The sequence below is a fragment of the Pongo pygmaeus genome, chromosome 18 (assembly GCF_028885625.2).
Source record: "Pongo pygmaeus isolate AG05252 chromosome 18, NHGRI_mPonPyg2-v2.0_pri, whole genome shotgun sequence".
Lineage (NCBI taxonomy): Eukaryota > Metazoa > Chordata > Mammalia > Primates > Hominidae > Pongo > Pongo pygmaeus.
This window is the reverse complement of record NC_072391.2, coordinates 26,126,674-26,144,561: the sequence shown is the minus strand read 5'-3', so window position 1 is coordinate 26,144,561 and position 17,888 is coordinate 26,126,674. Positions and strand designations below refer to the sequence as shown.

At 50.2% G+C, this 17,888-nt stretch overlaps 1 protein-coding gene across 4 annotated transcripts in view; it reads left to right on the top strand.

Annotated features, from left to right (window-relative positions):
* The first annotated feature begins 381 nt into the window (after nt 1–381).
* The window catches only part of GGA2 (golgi associated, gamma adaptin ear containing, ARF binding protein 2), a 45,681-nt gene continuing 28,174 nt past the window's right edge, over nt 382–17,888 (top strand). The window contains exons 1-5 of one of the 4 annotated variants that reach the window (XM_063654637.1): nt 382–672; nt 1,498–1,681; nt 15,394–15,478; nt 16,071–16,146; nt 16,990–17,088. In XM_063654637.1, coding sequence (XP_063510707.1) covers nt 397–672; nt 1,498–1,681; nt 15,394–15,478; nt 16,071–16,146; nt 16,990–17,088 — 720 coding nt within the window. In that variant the 5' untranslated portion in view covers nt 382–396. Of the gene's footprint in view, nt 673–1,497; nt 1,682–8,463; nt 8,574–13,551; nt 13,969–15,393; nt 15,479–16,070; nt 16,147–16,989; nt 17,089–17,888 lie in introns of those variants that run through there. The other 3 variants (XM_063654638.1, XM_054452572.2, XM_063654639.1) reach the window with 3 other exon arrangements.

The following is a 17,888-nucleotide window of genomic DNA, read 5'->3' as shown; positions in this document are numbered from 1 at the left end:
TTGGGAAGTCGAGGTAAGAGGATCTTGTAGCCCAGGAGTTCGAGACCACCCGGGCAACATGGTGAAACCCAGTCTCTACCAAAAACACGGACACACACACACACACAAATTAGCCAGGCGTGGTGGTGCCCGCCCCTAGTCCCAGCTCCTCCGGAGACTGAGGCAGGAGGATCGCTTGAGCCTAGTAGGTGGAGGCTGCAGTGAGCCGTGATCGCGCCAGTGGACTCCAGCCTGAGTGACAGCAAGACGCCGTCTCTTAAAAAATAAAAATGCTAAAAGGATTATTCGTGCTCTTCTGAAAATCAAATTTAACTGGGCATCTTGTATTTTATCTGGCAACCGTACGGTGAGTGGTCTTAGAAGACCCGCGCTGGGTGGAGGGATCTGGGCTGAGAAATGTCCCGGCCCGGCCCGGCCCGCGTGGAGGCGGGGCCTGGGGTGGGCGAGGCACCAGCGGTCACCGCCCCGTCACGTGTCCACCGCTCCTGCCGCGCAGTCGGCAGAGAGCGCCAGGCGGCTACAGCAGCTGAGGAGGCAGTGGCGCCCGCGGCCGCAGCGTCGGGGCTGGAGCGATGGCTGCGACCGCGGTGGCGGCAGGGGCGGGGGCTGTGGCGGGAACCGAGTCGGCCCAGGGTCCCCCGGGCCCGGCAGCGGCGCTGGAGCTGTGGCTCAGTGAGTAGCCTGGCAGGCCCTCGGCGCGGCCGCTGAGCCGCACTTGAGGCCTCGCTTCCCGCCTCCCGGGGCCTTGCTTCGGGGCGGGCGGCCGCAGGGGAGGCCGGCGGCCCGGTAGGGGGTCCGGGCCCGGCGCAGTAGGAAGGATCGCCCAGGGGTCCCCTGAGAGGAGCCCCAAGCATCCGCCGGGGCTGCGGCCCCCTTCTGAGCTCTGCCGCTCCTCCTCCGGCCACCCCCAACCTTGCGGCAGCACAGGACCCCGACCCCGACCCCAATGGCTGCGTGACCTGCGCTTTCCCCTGCGCCAGGCACTGTGCTCACAGCGGCTCAGTCCTGCTTAATCCTCGTTCCCACCCCGAGCTGGCTTCTATTATTAACCCCACTAGGGAAGCGGGGACCTTGAGGCTTAAGGAGACGCAGTCGTGCAAAACGTGCAGTCTGTTTGGGGCTGAGAAAGATCTCTATCTGGCTACCGCGTCAAAAAGAGCTTTTTTACGTTTTGTGTTTACTTTGGCCAGACTTTTTTTTTTTTTTAAACACACACACACACACGTGTGTGTGTGTGTATATGTATTTTTTTTTTCCTCTAAGAGACGGGGTCTCATTATGTTACCCTGGTTGGGCTCAAACCCCTTGGCCAGAATTCTTTTGTATGTCTCCTGTAAGCTTCACAGTAATCTTAGGGGCTATTATTATCTCCGTTTTACCAATGAGGGATTGAGGTTCAAAGGGGATAAAGAATATTCCCCTTGTAGCCAGCTCTGCTAGGTGCCAGGAACACTGAGATAATAACACAGGGTCCTTGCTCACAAAAACATTTTTTAGTGGGTACAAGCCGGCAGTCACATCACCTTACTAACGGGTTTGGCGAGGAGGGCGTTCGTTTCACCTGTGGTGGTAGGAGCTGGTTTACCTGGGGGTCGTCACAGCCGACCGCATTCCAGGCAGAAGAAACTGCGTGTGCAAAAGCTGGGGACAAGAGAATGTGGAGCACTCCGGGAACAAGTAGGTCAGTCCGCTGGAGTGCAAGCCTAAAGCGCAGGAATCCGGGAAAGGGGCTGCACGGCTAATTGGGGCGAGATCTTCAAGAGCCTTGTGTGCTGCAGAAAGGAGTTTATGTTTTATCCGAGGGCGGGGGAGCTGTTTGGGAGTTTTCAGCCAGAGAATCTGATCAAGGAAGCCTGTTAAAGGCGTCACTTGGAGCCATATGGTGCTAAATTGGGCGGAGAGGGTGAGACTTCAGGCAGGGAGAGCGGCTAAAAAGCTCTTTTGGTGGTGGTTGAGGGCCGCAGGAGGACTAAGGCAGTGGGGAGAGGGAGAAGCAATGAGCAGGCGTAGTCAGCAGCCTCGGTGCCTTGGAATGCAGACAGGGGACAGGGAGAAATCTAGGCTAGATCGCGGGTTTCAGGCTCGAGGAACTGGTGGGTTACAGATGCCTCCCCTGTGAGGAGGAGGTGGTTTAGGGAGAGAAGGTTGAGATGTGGAGTTTGAGGTGCTTGTGGCATAGTCAAAAAAGAGATGCCCTCTAGGCAGCTGGTTGGCACTAGAGAGGGCGAGTGTGGGACGTATGGTTTGGGAGTCTGGTTCATTGGCAGTGAGCTTGCGGGAGAAGCTTGTGTATATTAAGAGCAGAGGTTTGGAGAGAGAGCGTGGGGAGCCCCAGCATTGAAGAGGCAGATGGAAAGAGAAGACTGAAGGCTGAGCAGAAACAGACAGGGGGAGACCTGCAGGGGCACCCACTGATAGCAAAGGAGGGATGTGGTTGTAACGTAGTTTTGCGCTTAAAGATGGAGGAGAATGAGGAAGGAGAAGAGGGAACTTTGAATTTGGTAACCAACCAGTTATTTAATGAGACATCCTTGAGTTAAACAGTTGAGACAGAAGGTAGTAGTTTTTGGAGGCAATGGAGAACAGAAGGCTTAGACTGGAGTTGCAAAAAAAAAAAAGGCTGTTCATGCCTGTAATCCCAGCACTTTGGGAGGCTGAGGTGGGCTGATCCTTTGAGGCCAGGAGTTTAAGACCAGCCTGGCCAACATGGTGAAACCCCGTCTCTACTAAAATACAAAAAATAGCCATGCGTGGTGGCGCACACCTGTAATTCCAGCTACTTGGGAGGCTGAGGTGGGAAGATCACTTGAACCCTTGGGGCAGAGGTTGTGGAGGTGGAGCCAAGATTGCACGGCTGCACTCCAGCCTGGGTGACAAGGCGAGATTCTGTCTCAAAAAAAAAAAAAAAAAAAAGTAGCCGGAGTAAGAGAAAGTAGCTGCCTCAGGTGGAGGAGATAAAAGGAGTGCCTGGAACTGAGGCTGCCCAATGACACAGTTCTTCAACTCCAGCTTTTTTTGAAACAGAGTCTCACTGTGTCACCCAGGCTGGAGTGCAGTGGCATGATCTCAGCTCACTGCAGTTTACCCCTCCTGGGCTCAAGCATTTTTCCCACATCAGCCTCCCCAGTTCTAGCTTTTTTTAAATGTATTTTTATTTATTTATTTATTTTTGAGATGGAGTCTTGCTCTGTTGCCCAGGCTGGAGTGCAGTGCTGCCATCTCGGCTCTCTGCAACCTCTGCCTCCTTGGTTCAAGCAATTCTCCTGCCTCAGCCTCCCAAGTAGCTGGGATTACAGGTACACGCCACCACAACTGGCTAATTTGTGTGTGTGTGTGTGTGTGAGAGAGAGAGAGAGATGGAGTTTCACTCTTGTCCAGGCTGGAGTACAGTGGCACGATCTCAGCTCACTGCAACGTCCGCCTCCCAGGTTCAAGCAATTCTCCTGCCTCAGCTTCCCAAGTAGCTGGGATTACAGGCGTTAGCCACCATGTCTGGCTAATTTTTGTATTTTTAGTAGCGACGGGGTTTCACCATGTTTGTCAGGCTGGTCTCAAACTCCTGACCTCAGGTGATCCGCCTGCCTCAGCCTCCCAAAGTGCTGGGATTACAGGCATGAGCCACTACACCTGGCCCGGGCTAATTTTTAATATTTTTTGGTAGAGACAGGGTTTCACCATGTCAGCCAGCTGGTCTCAAACTCCTGACCTCAAGTTATCTGCCAGTCTTGGCCTCCCAAAGTGCTGGGATTATAGGCATGAGTCACCGTGCCTGGCCTAATTTGTGTTTTATTATTATGGTTTTTTTCATGGCATATACATTGTATTAAGCTCCAGCTTTTGGGGGCAGTGTCCCAAAGTTGCTAGATCTTCCTGTTTTTCAGGAACAGCTAGAACCTATATTCTTAAGTGAAATATCTTGGGTTTTCAGAAGTTGGTGCCTACTTTGGACTGTAATTTGGGGAAGGCTAAGCAGAATAAATGTGTGGGGAGGGTGCAGCCAGTGGCCTCCTCAGCCGTTTTTCATGAGGCTTGAATGTAGAAGGAGGGGGAGAGAATAGCGAGAGGGAATTTAGGAGTAAAGGAGATTATTAGAAGGAGAGGGGGACATGTGAGCCCCTCTGCATGTTGATGTTCCTTTGGGGAACTGCCCTTCCCCCATTCTGGGTAGAGTGTCCCATCCATTGCAGAGGGGCCTGAAGGTGCTGAAGGAGCTCAGAGCCAGAGCAAAAAGGGGGGACTTGGCCTCACAGAGAGGAAGGACACCTTTTGTTTTTCTGACTGTCTGGGGAAGGAGATCAAGATGATTGCACATGCAAACAAGTTTGTCAGTGCCACCATTGCCACCTGAGTATTAGGTGCTCAAGTGGAACAGGGGACTTGAGGAAGGTGGGGAAGCGTGGGGGAGTGGCTGGTGAGGCAAACCGAAGGGGGCCCACCCAGACGGAGAGCTGAGTTTCTCAGCCTTTGCACAAGTGACATCTTGGGCCCAATAATTCTGTGTTGTGGGGGCTGACCTGTGCACTGTAGGATGTTTAGTGGCATCCCTGGCCTAAACCCACTGGATACCAAAGCTCACACCCTTCCTCCCAGTCATGACAGCCAAAAATGTCACCAGATACTGCCACGTTTCCCCAGGGTTGAGTGGGATGGGATCACTCCTACCCATCTCCCCGCTGAGTTCCTGAGTGAGGACTGCAGAATGCTGACTGGACATCAGGAATGTGGGTTGCAGTCTTCATGGCTGTATTTGTTGTTGTTTTCTTCTGGGAGTAGGAGCAGAGAAGATGAAGTGAACGATAGGTTAAGCCAGATTTGTTGGGGATGGCGGGCCATTGGTGCTGCAATGGAGGGATAAGGGGGTTGTGGGATTGATGGTATGGCCAAGACATGGTTGTGGTTGAAGGCAAAAGCGCATGGGTCTGAGCTACATGAAGTCACCAGGGGTGGTGTCTGAGGACTGGCCAAGCTCAGGTCCCTGCAAACAAGGCAGCTGTATCTTTAAGATGGGAAGAGAGTAATAAAACTTCTTCTTGGGGTTGTCGAGAGAATCAAAGGCTTTAATACACAGAAAGCACTTAAAATAGTGCCTTACTATGCTTGTAGTAAGTGCCCAAGAAGCGCTAGCTATTATTATCATTAGGCTTTTATAGCTGCAAGTAATCGAAACTAACTCATACCCATACCCGCTTACCAAAAAAAGGAAAGTAAAGAAAGTCCCAGAGTAGGGGTAGGCTCAGTCCAGGAGCTCCACGGTTCACTTCTTTGATTGAATTTTCTGTGCTTTGCTCTTCTCCCTACTGCAATCCCAGCAGAATTTCTTTTCCCCATTGATTCGCAAGAGTTATTGTTCTTCTGCCTGTTGGCTTGGGTTTTGTGTCCACCTTGGAGTCAGCATGACCTGGGGTCGTGAAATATGAAGATGGCCAGACATGGGGTGGGGTGGGGTGGGATGGGAGACAGTACCCAACCCAGAGCCAAGGGTGGGGAGGGTGAATGGGGGACCTGGAATTGAGGAGAGGGGTTGTTCCCAGAGGAGTATCAGGAAGCCGTTACCAGAATCTCATGCCTTAAAAATACAAACGGCAGCGCCTGTGCATTCTGTCATTCAGTTCTGTGGTGTTTTTTTCCACTTCATGTATTTTGGTCATTGTTCCACATGACTGCAGAGGTAGCTGCTCTGTTCTTTTAAATGAAAACCCTTAGATGCCCCGTTGTATGGGTGTCCTAGGATCCATTTAACTGGGTCCCTGTTGGTGGACATCTTAGGTGTTGCTAGCCTTGCGCTATTAAAAACAGCACTCAGTCCTCTTGGGCTGTAGGATTCTAGCTCTGGTAGTGCTGCCAGGGAGGCCATGGCTTAGTAAAAGTTGGGTGCTCAGTAAATCTGTTTCTTCCTTCCACTTGTCCTGCTCCCAGGTGATGTGTAGGACATTCCCATGCTGAGTCTTGGAGGTTTTCACATGTGCTGAATTGGATGATTGCCGGACTCTTGGGGTCCACGTGTCCCTCCCGGGGAAGGAGTCCCCCTGCAGCGTGGACTGCTGAAGGATTGCATTCTGCTCTTCGGGGTGACCACTTCCTCACAGTTTGGGGGCTCCCCTTGCTAGCACAGGCGGCTGCTGGTGCCAGGGTCATGACCCTGGTGGTTGGTTGGCAGCTGACGTGGGATGGTTTGGCTTCTGAATTAGTCACTCCTGGATGAGCCATTTCACTCACAGCCGGAGGTCTCAGCTGTTTTCTTAACACCTCTGGCCCTGTAGCACGCTTGAAATGAATCATACAAACACTGCTTTTAGTGAGGAAATACATGGCAGCAGTGTTATTTCTCAATACCCCTCTGTCCTGCTCAAGTGCCAGTTATAAACCACCTTGGAGTCTGGGATAGCCCAAAACAGAGAAGGCATCCTTTGAATTTCTCCCTGGCCGTGCCCTGTCTGGCCCCTAGCTAGTCCTTGGAACAGATTGTTGTCAAACAGACCTGTGGCAGTTGCTGTGGCCTAGTCAGACCCAGCTGCTGGCTCCCTGGGGGGTCATTTTTTGGAGCTGCTCAAGTCTTCTGAAATAGTTTGTGCAGGCTGGGATTATGTGTTTAGGGGCCCAGTTATTTCAGAACTGAGATAGCCATTTCCCCGCATTATCAGTATGTCCAGCCAGCTGGCCAAACACTGTCTAGCAAAAGAGGAATCATTCATTCAGTAGATACCTGCCAGCAACTCTTCTAGGTGCTGGAGCCTGTGAGAGTGAATGAGACAGGCCTGCTTTTTGCCTTCAAGGAGTTTATGAGCACGAAGATCAAGCTGGCTTCGAAGAGAGGCCCTAACTTTGTCAAGGAACTGAAAGACCTCACTGCAAGAGTAGTTAGAAACACATCCAGGCTGTGGAGCTGGGCCAGCCTGTGACTTAATTTTTGTTTCTGCCACGCCCTTGCTTTGTGGCTGGGTAGGTTTCTTCATCTGTAAAATGGTGTAGATGATCGTGCCAACCTGGATTGTTCTGAGGACATCTGGCATGGTACCTGGCCCATAGTAGGTACTTTTTTTTTTTTTTTTTTTTTTTTTTTTTTTTTTTTTTGAGACGGAGTTTCGCTCTTATTACCCAGGCTGGAGTGCAATGGCACGATCTCGGCTCACCGCAACCTCCGTCTCCCGGGTTCAAGCGATTCTCCTGCTTTAGCCTCCCAAGTAGCTGGGACTGCAGGCATGCAGCACCACACCTGGCTAATTTTGTATTTTTAGTAGAGACGGGGTTTCTCCATGTTGGTCAGGCTGGTCTCGAACTCCCAACCTCAGGTGATCCGCCCACATCAGGCATCCCAAAATGCTGGGATTACAGGCATGAGCCACTACGCCCGGCCCCATAGTAGGTACTTTTAAAAATGACAGTTACTGTTACTTTTGAGCCGTGATAAATCTTTTTTTCCCCCCCACAGGAGAATCCGTTTTCCTTTTATTCAGTATGCAGTGGAGCTAAAGTGCAGGGCACGAAGTATTTTACACAAAATTTTAAGTTCTTATGTATAGGTTTTCATGGAAATTTAAAAATTTAACAATGATGGGATAATACATAATAAACTCATCGTAAGTACATTATCACTAGGTTTCGGCAATTCTTGTTTTGCCATTTATTTTCAACTATCAATCCAAATATCCTAGTAGTATTTTAAATCAAATATAAGATATAATATCATTAATTTTGGAAAAATTTAAGTAACTATATCTGACAAGTAAAGATAAAAAAGAAAATATCATTATTACAACTAATACAATTTTTAATATATAAAATAGATCAATTTGTGTTTCACCAAAGAGGAGACTCTACAACCACTGGAGGCTTTGCATGAAATGTTTTAACATGTTTCATCTAATATTTCATCTTCAGACACATAAAATCAATACATGAAAATATTCAGTTATATATAAAGGGCTATAGACTATGGTTGGAGGAGGAAATCGCAAATCAACAGTGGGATATTCCAAACCACTGTATTGTGAAAGCAAACACAAGAAAGAAAATAGGGATTCCTATTGTTCCCGATAAAAGGAAAGGAAAGGTAACTCCCAAAGAGCCACTCCCTCACTTTGCCATATTCAAATGTTCTGAACAAGGCACAGGTCTGGCCATACCCAAGGAAAGGTGAGGATTCAGGGTGTAACAAAAGACGGCAGAGATCATGGGGCGTCTTAGGATTCTGCCCCCCACATCCACCCTTGCACAAAAACTTAATCTGACATCTCACATTGGTGGGGATCTGGTGTTCTTGTAAGAAAAAAAGAAAGTCTCAGAAAGTGTTTCCCTTGTAGACTCTGGGGCAGTTGATCCTCAGCACTTTCTATTTTGGAAGCCAGAAAATTCTTGACTGAGAAGGGGGGCAGTCCTGTGCACCATAGGATTCCCATTGTTGACTGCATGTCAGTGGGTGCCACCAGCTATTACAACCAGAAATGTCTGGGCAAACTTCCTCAGGATGCAGAAGCTGCTCCCGTGAGAACCGCTGCTCCTCTCCATATGTGAACAGACTGACAGATGCAGGCAGCACCAGCAATCTCTTGAACCACTGAGGTGCACTGGAAAATGTGAGTTTCAGTGTGTCCCTGTGTTAGAATTACTAAGAGGCTTTTGTTGACAATTGCTGAGACCATACAATGCACCACAGCAAAATTAGCTGGGAAAATGATCTTCTGATAAAGGTTTGAACCCAGATGTTCCTCTTTTGTTGTTTTCCTGGAACTGGGTAAATTCAGTTTTCACTTCAGTAGCTCCCCTAACAATCCCAAGGCCAGGTCTTTTACTGCTTCCCTAGGTGGCGTGACCATTATCAGCCTGGGGGAAGATGAACTGATTTCATCTCTTCCTTTATAATCATGATGTAGGGGCCTCATTTCACATGCACAGATTCCCTCCAAAGAGTAGATGAGCAGGCCTGAGCCACCCTGGTGCTTGGAGTAATGACAGCCTTGCCCCGATGCCACTCTCTCTTCCCACCATTGTTGAGTTTTGGGCCATCATGCATTCAGTGCCTCAGTGGACAGAGAACCATACCCAGGTGCTCTCACAAATCTGGAGCCAATTGTGAAGTTTTTTGGACTGCAGCTCAGCTCAGACCACTGTCACATGCTAGGGACTGTGGGTGACTATGGACACCACTGGCACCTGCTTGAGACTGTGGGTGACTGTGGACTCTGAGCAGGAATGTGCTGTGTCCATGTGACACTCCTTTTCCCCAAGAGTTGTTCAAGAAGTTGGTGCCCTAGGAATGCCATCTGGACCCAGTGGAACAAGAAGGGCTGAAAGCACCTGGCACCCACTGTTCATACCACCATCACCCAGTTCCACAATGTGGCTAACTTGAAGATGTTTTCCTCTCGATGAAAATCCTAAACAACAACAAAAAAAGAAAATCCTAATTTTGTTGTTTCTTTCAGCAGGAGTGATATTTTCTAGTCTTTACAGTTGAGAAGTTTAGGATCTTATATTGTTAATTTCTCTCTTTAAGATGGCATTAGTGCACCGACTACCAGTGAAATTCATGCTGATAGCCGTTGTCATAGCAGCAGCATGTTGATGCAAGTCTTTGTATTCACATGGCCATGACACAGCCTCCAGTTTCTGTGCTTTATCTTTGTGAAGAAAACGAAATAGAAAATACAGGTCACGGTCATTTGCCAAGGCACGCAGGTCGAAGTAATATCTTGCATAAACACTGGCAGACACATGAATATTAAACTCAAGTAGCTCCAAAAAACACTTCTCCATCTTGCTCATGTTCTCAACTGCAATGTCCTTGGGATTCTGGCTGTCATCCACACCACAGACCATGATTTCTCCAAACCTTGGAGGCAAGAAGCATGGCTCCAAGGACAATCTTTTTCCAATTAGTAGGACAAAGAGCGATGCTACCATTAGTTAAAAGTCGTTCAATGTACACCAAAGCTACAATTGCACATGGAGCTGTTAGTTTTATGACTTGAAAAAGAGTACAGAAATATCTGAAAGTACAGTTGTGTTTGGGATCATGCTGGAAGGATTTCCCTGGAACCTTCTCTTGTGAAAGTGGATGTATTGGCTTGTCAAAAATAGCCAGAGATCTATTTGCATATCCGTGCTTTATGTTGTAATATATTGCCCGTCACACTTTCTAATGTGTGTCTAAGATCAGGCTGGCTGACTGTGCTGTTATCTAGCAATATGGTGTAACACGAGGTGTATTTTCTATCAAGATGCCGTGGAGGTATATAATATAGGTGAGAGCTCCTCTTTTCTTGCACACTCATTTGATATTTTCTCAAAAATGTACTTTCCCTTGGATGGTCAGAAGCAAAATATTTGGGCATCTCCTGGTCGCTGATGTGCTGCAGGTCATGGCCCTCGAGGGCTCCTAAATCCGACTGGGCAGGCTCCACAGCAGTGGGGTGTGGCGCTACTGCCACCTCCGCCTGCATGATGTTATAGCTGCAGGGCGGTTCCACCCACCACACCCTGCACTGGCTTTGCTTGGGGCTGGCATTGGGGAGCAGCATGTTCCATCTGCGGCACCTCTGCTTCTCTCTGCCTTGGCCTGCACCATTGCTTGACGCTGCCTCATAGAGATGTCAGCACTGCAGGACAGCTCCCCAAGCCCCCCATGCTGGCCCCGCTTGGGGCTGGCATTGGGGAACAGCATGTTCCATCTGCTGTGCCTCCGCTCCTCTCTGCCTTGGCCTGCATCTCTGCTTGCCACCGCCTCATAGATGTCAGAGCCACAGTACAGCTCCGCAGACCCCCTGGGCCGACCCTGCCTGGGGCTGGCATTGGCACTCAAGCAACAGCTCAGCGTGTTCCCCATGAGGCAGCTCGGCTCCTGGCTCCTCTCCGGCAGCTTGGGCCTTCCCTTGCTTCCAAGTCTGCAGAGCTCAGCACTTACACCTCTTCCCAGCAAAGGCACGCTGGCAGGGCCAGCCCTTGGCTGTGGGGCTACTCCCCACTAGCAGCCTGCACCCTGCCTCAGCTGCTTCCCCTGAGCTGCCTTGTCTACAGGGGTCCCTTGGAAACCTGTTTGGTTTCCTTAAAATGGGTCTAGATACAACAAGCCTGAGAGCTGTGATTGCGGAGAAGAGGGCACAGAGGGAGCTCCTCTTCCTTCCACTGCTTCCCACCAACTGAAGGAGGTTGCCCTGCCAACCACCAGAACTCCGTCCTGGTTCCCAGGAACCAATCAGGCCCAGAGTCCCCTCCACATGCCCCGTTCCCTTCGTGACGCGGGAGCCTAGGCATGTGGCTCGCCAGGCCCTGCCCTGCCAGCGGCCCCGCCCCTACCTTTCATTCATTGCTGGCTGCTGGGAGTTTTCAGGTTTCTACACTGTGAGGAAGATCTTATGGTTTCAGCAAACGAAGAGGCTTATGTAAAAGAAAACCGAGCCAAGCGCAGTGACTCACGTCTGTAATCCTAACACTTTGGGGGGCCAAGGCGGGCGGATCACGAGGTCAGGAGATCAAGACCATCCTGGCTAACATGGTGAAACCCCGTCCCTACTCAGGTGATCTTCCTGCCTCGGCCTATCAAAGTGCTGGGATTACCGATAAATCTTGATTGAGTCCTCATGTTACAAGCTCTAGCAAATAAGAAAGAAACCTCCTTACATTTTGTGGGTTGTATTGCTGCTTGGCCTTGGTTAAGGGTTTGGAATGTAATTTAACCTCAGAGAGGTTTTTTCTTTCTTTAAGAAAGCTGGTGCCGGCCAGGCGCGGTGGCTCATGCCTGTAATCCCAGCACTTTGGGAGGCCGAGGCGGACAGATCACGAGGTCAGTAGTTTGAGACTAGCCTGGCCAATACAGTGAAACCCCATCTCTACTAAAAATATGAAAAATTAGCCAATCATGGTGGTGGGCACCTGTGATTCTAGCTACCTGAGAGGCTGAGGCCGGAGAATCGCTTGAACCCGGGAGGCGGAGGTTGCAGCGAGCTGATATTGTGCCACTGCACACCAGCCCGGGTGACAGAGTGAGACTCCATATCAAAAAAAGAAAAAAAGGTGGTGCCCGTCAGTGCTTTCACTTGGCAGCCAGGGAGGAGTGAGAAGGCTTTGGATTCTGTGAGGGGAGCTTGGGCCATGCCTCCTGTTCTCTGCCTCTCCTGTCCTGTCCCTGCCTCCCCTCCCCCTGTTCTCTCCCTGCCTCTCCTCTTCTCTCCCTCCAGGTCCAGTCACATGCTGAGGTCACAATTCTTTTGAGGTGTCAACCTTGACCTTGTAGTGAACTGAAACAGAAGCTTAAATGGTATAGACTTTAGGTGATTCAGACACATAATCACTGAGAATCACTGCTTTAAATAATTTATTTGATGAGTTTCTATGTTGTACCTATGGGTAAGGCACTGTAGGGAAGATACGGCTTCTGCCCTTAAGATTTCATTCTCTTTAGGTAGGACAAGACATGTCTACATATTACAGTAAAAGCCAGAGACTGTACGTAATAATAAACAATTATCCTTCGTAGACCTCTTACTGCATGCTGCTGTACTAAGCATTTTAGACACCTTCCCCTTTAAATCATGACAGTCCCATGAGGAAGGTACTATTTTCCTTTTTTTATTTTTTGTAAATATATTTGTAGAGATGGGGCCTCACTATGTTGCCCAGGCTTGTCACAAAGTCCTGGGCTCAGGAGATCCTCCTACCTTGGCCTCCAAAGTGCTGGGATTACAGGCATGAGACACTGTGCCCAGACTGTTTTTATTATTATTTTTGAGACGGGCTCTCATTTTGTCCCCCCAGGCTGGAGTGCAGTTGCACAATCATAGCTCACTGTAGCCTCAACCTCCTGGGCTCAAGTGATGCTCCTGAGTAGCTAGGACTGCAGGTGTGTGCCACCATGCCTGGCTTTTTTTTTTTTTTTTTTTTTTTTGGAGACAGAGTCTCACCCTGTCACTCAGGCTGGAGTGCAGTGTCGCGATCTCAGCTCACTGCAACCTCTGCCTCCCGGATTCAAGCGATTCTCCTGCCTCACCCTACTGAGTAGCTGGGATTATAGATGCACGCCACCACGCCGAGCTAATTATTTGTATTTTGGTAGAGACGGGGTTTCACCTGTTGCCCAGTCTGGTCTCCAACTCCTGAGTTCAGGCAATCCGCCCTCCTCAGCCTCCCAAAGTGCTAGGATTAAGGCATGAGCCACTGCGCCCAGCCTTCTGACTAATTTTTTAAAAAAATTTCTGTGGTGATTGGATCTCATTATGTTGCTCAGGCTGGTCTCGACCTCCTAGGCTCAAGCAGTCCTCCTCCCTTGGCTTCCCAGAGTGCTGGGATCATAGGCATGAGCTGCAGCACCTGGCCCTATTTTCTTTATTTTATAGTTGAGGAAACTGAGGCTCAGAGAGTCCAAGTACATGTGACTAATGGGTGTAGCTGGAGATCCCTGTCAGAGAAGGGGCAGATAAAATATCTGGTCAGAGGAGGAGGAGACAGCTTTTGTTTTATGGGGGTGGGAGATAAAAAGGTCAGAGAAGTCTTTAGGGTGGAATGTGACTTGGGACTCCAAGGGTAGATAGGATTTTAAGATACAGAACATGGGGAGAGAGCTTTGCGGGGGTGGGGAGGAGAATGTAGGAATCAATCACTGATCCTTCCCTAGCCCTTGTGTTCTCTCTTCACTTAGAATGGAATCAGTGGGCAGGAAGATGGTGATTACCTGTCCGTTGACTCTCCCTATCTAGACACATGACTTCCACGTGACATAAATGTGACTGCAGTCAGGAAAAATTCAACTCTGACTGTGCTGTGTTAAGTAATCAGAGGAAGAAGCAGTGGGGCTGGCGCAGCGGGAGGAAGTTTTCTGCAGGAGCTGGAAATTCAGATGGGTCTGGAAGAATATGGATAGGGCACTGAGAGGCACAGAGCGGACACTCGGGCCAGGAGAAGAAGAATGTCAGAAGTACTGCCCCGAGAAGCAACGCCTCATTTCCAGAGCCTAAAAGAGCTGCTCTGTCAGAACCAGTACGGTTTCTTCATCGGAGAGGCTGGGCAGGCCAGGACCAGATGGCCAGAGGGGAGTTGGAAGGGTTGTTTTTTTTTGTTTTTGAGACAGAGTCTTGCTCTGCCGCCCAGGTTGGAGTGCAGTGGCATGATCTTGGCTCACTGCAGCCTCAGCCTCCCAGGCTCAAGCAGTCTTTCCACTTCAGCTTCCTGAGTAGCTGTGACTACAGTCACATACCACCACGCCCAGCTAATTTTTTTTTTTTTTAAGATGGAGTCTCACTCTGTTGCCCAGGCTGAGTGCAGTGGTGCCATCTCAGCTCACTGCAACCTCCACCTCCTGGGTTCAGGCAATTTTCCTGCCTTAGCCGCCTGAGTAGCTGGGATTACAGGAACACTCCCACCACGCCCAGCTAATTTTTTGTATTTTTAGTAGACACAGGGTTTCAGCATGTTGGCAAGGCTGGTCTCAAACTCCTGAACTCAAGTGATCTACCTGCCTTGGCTTCCCAAAGTGCTGGGATTACAGGCATGAGCCATCGTGCGTGGTCTTAATTTTTTAAAATTTTAGTAGGTATGTGATTTCCCCATGTTGCCCATGCTGGTCTCAAACTCCTGGGCTCAAGTGATGCACCTCAGCCCCATGAAGTGCTGGGATTACAGGTGTGAGCCACCATACTGCCACTGGAAGTTTTATGAACGGGCAGGATGGTATTCCTTCTGGTGGTGTGTTCTTGTCTTCCTGTCACACAGCTGAGACACTTCCAGGTGGCCTCTCTTCTGTCTCCGCTTGTCACAGGCCAGGTGGGGGCATCCCAACTCGAGTGTGAAGACAACACCCGGGCCAACCTCTGCACTAAAAGTGGAGCCGCTTTCAGGAGAATAACTTGTCAGTTAATTATTTTTTTATTTTATTTTTTTTTGAGACAGAGTCTCCCTCTGTCTCCTAGGCTGGAGTGCAGTGGCGCAATCTCGGCTCACTGCAACCTCCACCTCCCAAGTTCAAGCGATTCTCCTGCCTCAGCCTCCCAAGTAGCTGGGATTACAGGCATGGATCACCACGCCTGGCTAATTTTTTTGTATTTTTAGTAGAGACAGGGTTTCATCATGTTGGTCAGGCTAGTCTCAAACTTCTGACCTCAAAGGATCCGTCCACCTCGGCCTCCCAAAATGCTGGGATTACAGGCATGAGCCACTGTACCCAGCCAGCTTGTTAATTTGCTGGTTCATTCAATCAGCAAATATTCAGTAAGGGCATACCATGTGCCCAGTGCTGTGCGGCGTGGTGGCAGGCAGCGCAGGCACAATTCCTCTCCTTCCAGCTGTCTGCCCACTGGTCTGATCCTGCAGATCTGTGATAAGACAGCTCTTGGCCACCATGTATATGGGGAGGGGTGTAGATTTCTTCTTCTTATGTACTCTCTAACTTTATTATTTATTTGACAGACAAAGCCACAGACCCAAGCATGTCGGAACAGGATTGGTCAGCTATCCAGAATTTCTGTGAGCAAGTGAACACTGACCCCAATGGGTAAGGTGACTTCTCACACACATAGTTGACTCTGGGGGCACCCCACACTGAGTGTAGGCCTTTGTCTCTCGAGACTGTTTTAGGGTTAAGCTCTCTAGGCAAGGATCGGTGGCTCACGCCTGTAATCCCACCACTTTGGGAGACCAAGGCGGGAGGATTGCTTGAGCCCAGGAGTTTAATGTTTAATCTGTGTGGTGTCGCATATTTGGCCAGTTTGAACCCAGAGTTTGATCGCACTTTCTGCTCTAGCATTTCCTAGGCATTTATCACAGCCATACAGGGCCTGTGCTGCTGTGGCTATGCATGGGACTGGGCTGGGACTGGCAGCTTGGAGTTTGGGGGCTGGGGGTTGGCTGAGGGGAGGGCAGTGTGCCCTGGGCAGAAGGAGGACCTTGGGTGCTATAGGTGCAACCAGGATGGGTGCGAGGTGGCCCTCTCCAGGGCCCCCGCGTGGGCTGTTTGTCAGGCACGCTCCACCTCTGCTTTTGGACACCAGCCCCTGGAAGAAAAGTGATTGTACTGAGCATGCTCAGCCACTCGGGTTAGTTTCTTTTTGCCTGCCCAGAGTCTAGGTCTTTTTGTTTCCCTGTAGCCCCACACATGCGCCCTGGCTGCTGGCCCACAAGATCCAGTCTCCGCAAGAGAAGGAAGCTCTTTATGCCTTAACGGTGAGTTTGGCTTGCCTTGTAGCCTAAGCTTTCCTGTCCTTGTGCTATAGAGAGCTGAGAGGTACTTTGCTTCCATGCAGATCCTTTTCACTGGGGAAGGGAGGTCCCCCGAGAGGTTTACCCTCACAGCAGGTTGGAGGAGGGAGATCTGGGCCAGGGTCCCCACCCTTCTTCCTCCTGTTTCTCATCTGTTTCTTCAGGGCAGCATTGAGTCTACTGTGGGAGAAGGAAAGGAAGGTTTTATTTCATTTGCCTTCTTAGACCAGGGCTGGCAAGTTCATGTGCCCTGTCTAGAGAGGGCAGTTCTAGCACAGGGCCCACTAGCTGTTGGCAGGTATGAGTATGGGCTCAGGATTGCTAGTTTAGGTCTTTGTATATGTTTGAGTGTTTAGATGTTGGTGACTAATTTGCAGTGTTGAAAGCCACAGTATGGACCAGAGGAGGGGTCTGCAGGCTCAGCTTGCCTCTTGAGTGCCAGTGGGTAACATCTGGCTGGTCTTGGGCACTGGATACCAGATTTCTGCCTCTGGGGAGGAGTTGGTTCTTTAGCCACTTTCCCCTCTCAAAGGGTCTCCTTAAAAGGTGGGGTGACCTCAGGGTTTGACATACCCCACTAAGCTGTCTCCTGGGCATAAACCTCAGGCAGTTATAGCAAGATTGAACAGGGGATGTTTTTTTCTTGATCTGAAAACATCCTCTTCATCAAAACTTCAGTGTCCTCATAGGCTTGAGGCAGGGTTAGCCTTGGTTCCAGTGCAGTCTCCAGCAAGTGATTACCAGCCTGGAAGGGAGCCTGGGACCACTGGCTTTCCACCTTCTCATGGGGGTCCTGTGTCTGTGCAGGTGCTGGAGATGTGCATGAACCACTGTGGGGAGAAGTTCCACAGCGAGGTGGCCAAATTTCGTTTCCTGAACGAACTGATCAAAGTGTTGTCCCCAAAGGTGAGTACCTGGGCTTGGCTCTGCTGATTGTGCCACACCTATGCCCACTGTCAAATGCCTGGCTCCCTCCTCAGGCCAGAGGCAGGCCCACGCATGGACAAAACCCGCTCCTGCCTGTGAAAGAAGCTCTCTCCTCTCCAAGCTCTAGGAGGAGGCTCTGCTCATTAGCTGACCCCTGCCCCTTCACATTTCCCTTTTAAGAAGGCCTTGGGGGATACGTGGCCGAGAGGAGATGAGGAACTCCAGCTTGGAGGCACAGGTTCCTGGTAGAGACAGTGAGAGATCCCAGGGGTGGCCTGACGTTTCCTATCACCTCCTGCCTTGTCGTCTGCACCTATCCTCCTGGCACCTGTCTTAGCTCAGCCAGTCTCAGGTAACCAACATTGAGCCCTACCTTGCTGTGTTCCCACAATAGTGCTGATGCTGGCCATGGGTCCTACAGTTCATTTCAGTTCTGACACTCCCCAGAGTTGCATGCTACCCGGACCCCACGCAGTGAGGGCTCAGTGCTGCTTAGGCTTCCTGTGTTTCAGCTGCCAGCCGTGAGTCTCATGTGTCCTCAAGCTGCTGCACTTCTGCATCCCCAGCTGCAGATTCAGGGGTTCCCATGACCCCCACTGCCCCAGATTCCATAATTCCCTAGAATGATTCACGTACACAGGAAAGCACTATACTTTCTATCCCTGTTTTATTGTAAAGGATACAAATGGAAGCAATACGTAGGCAAGGTCTTGGTGGGGCAAGAGGGGACAGAGCTGCTGTGCCCTCTCCTGGACTCTGAGCTTGCCATCCTCCCAACG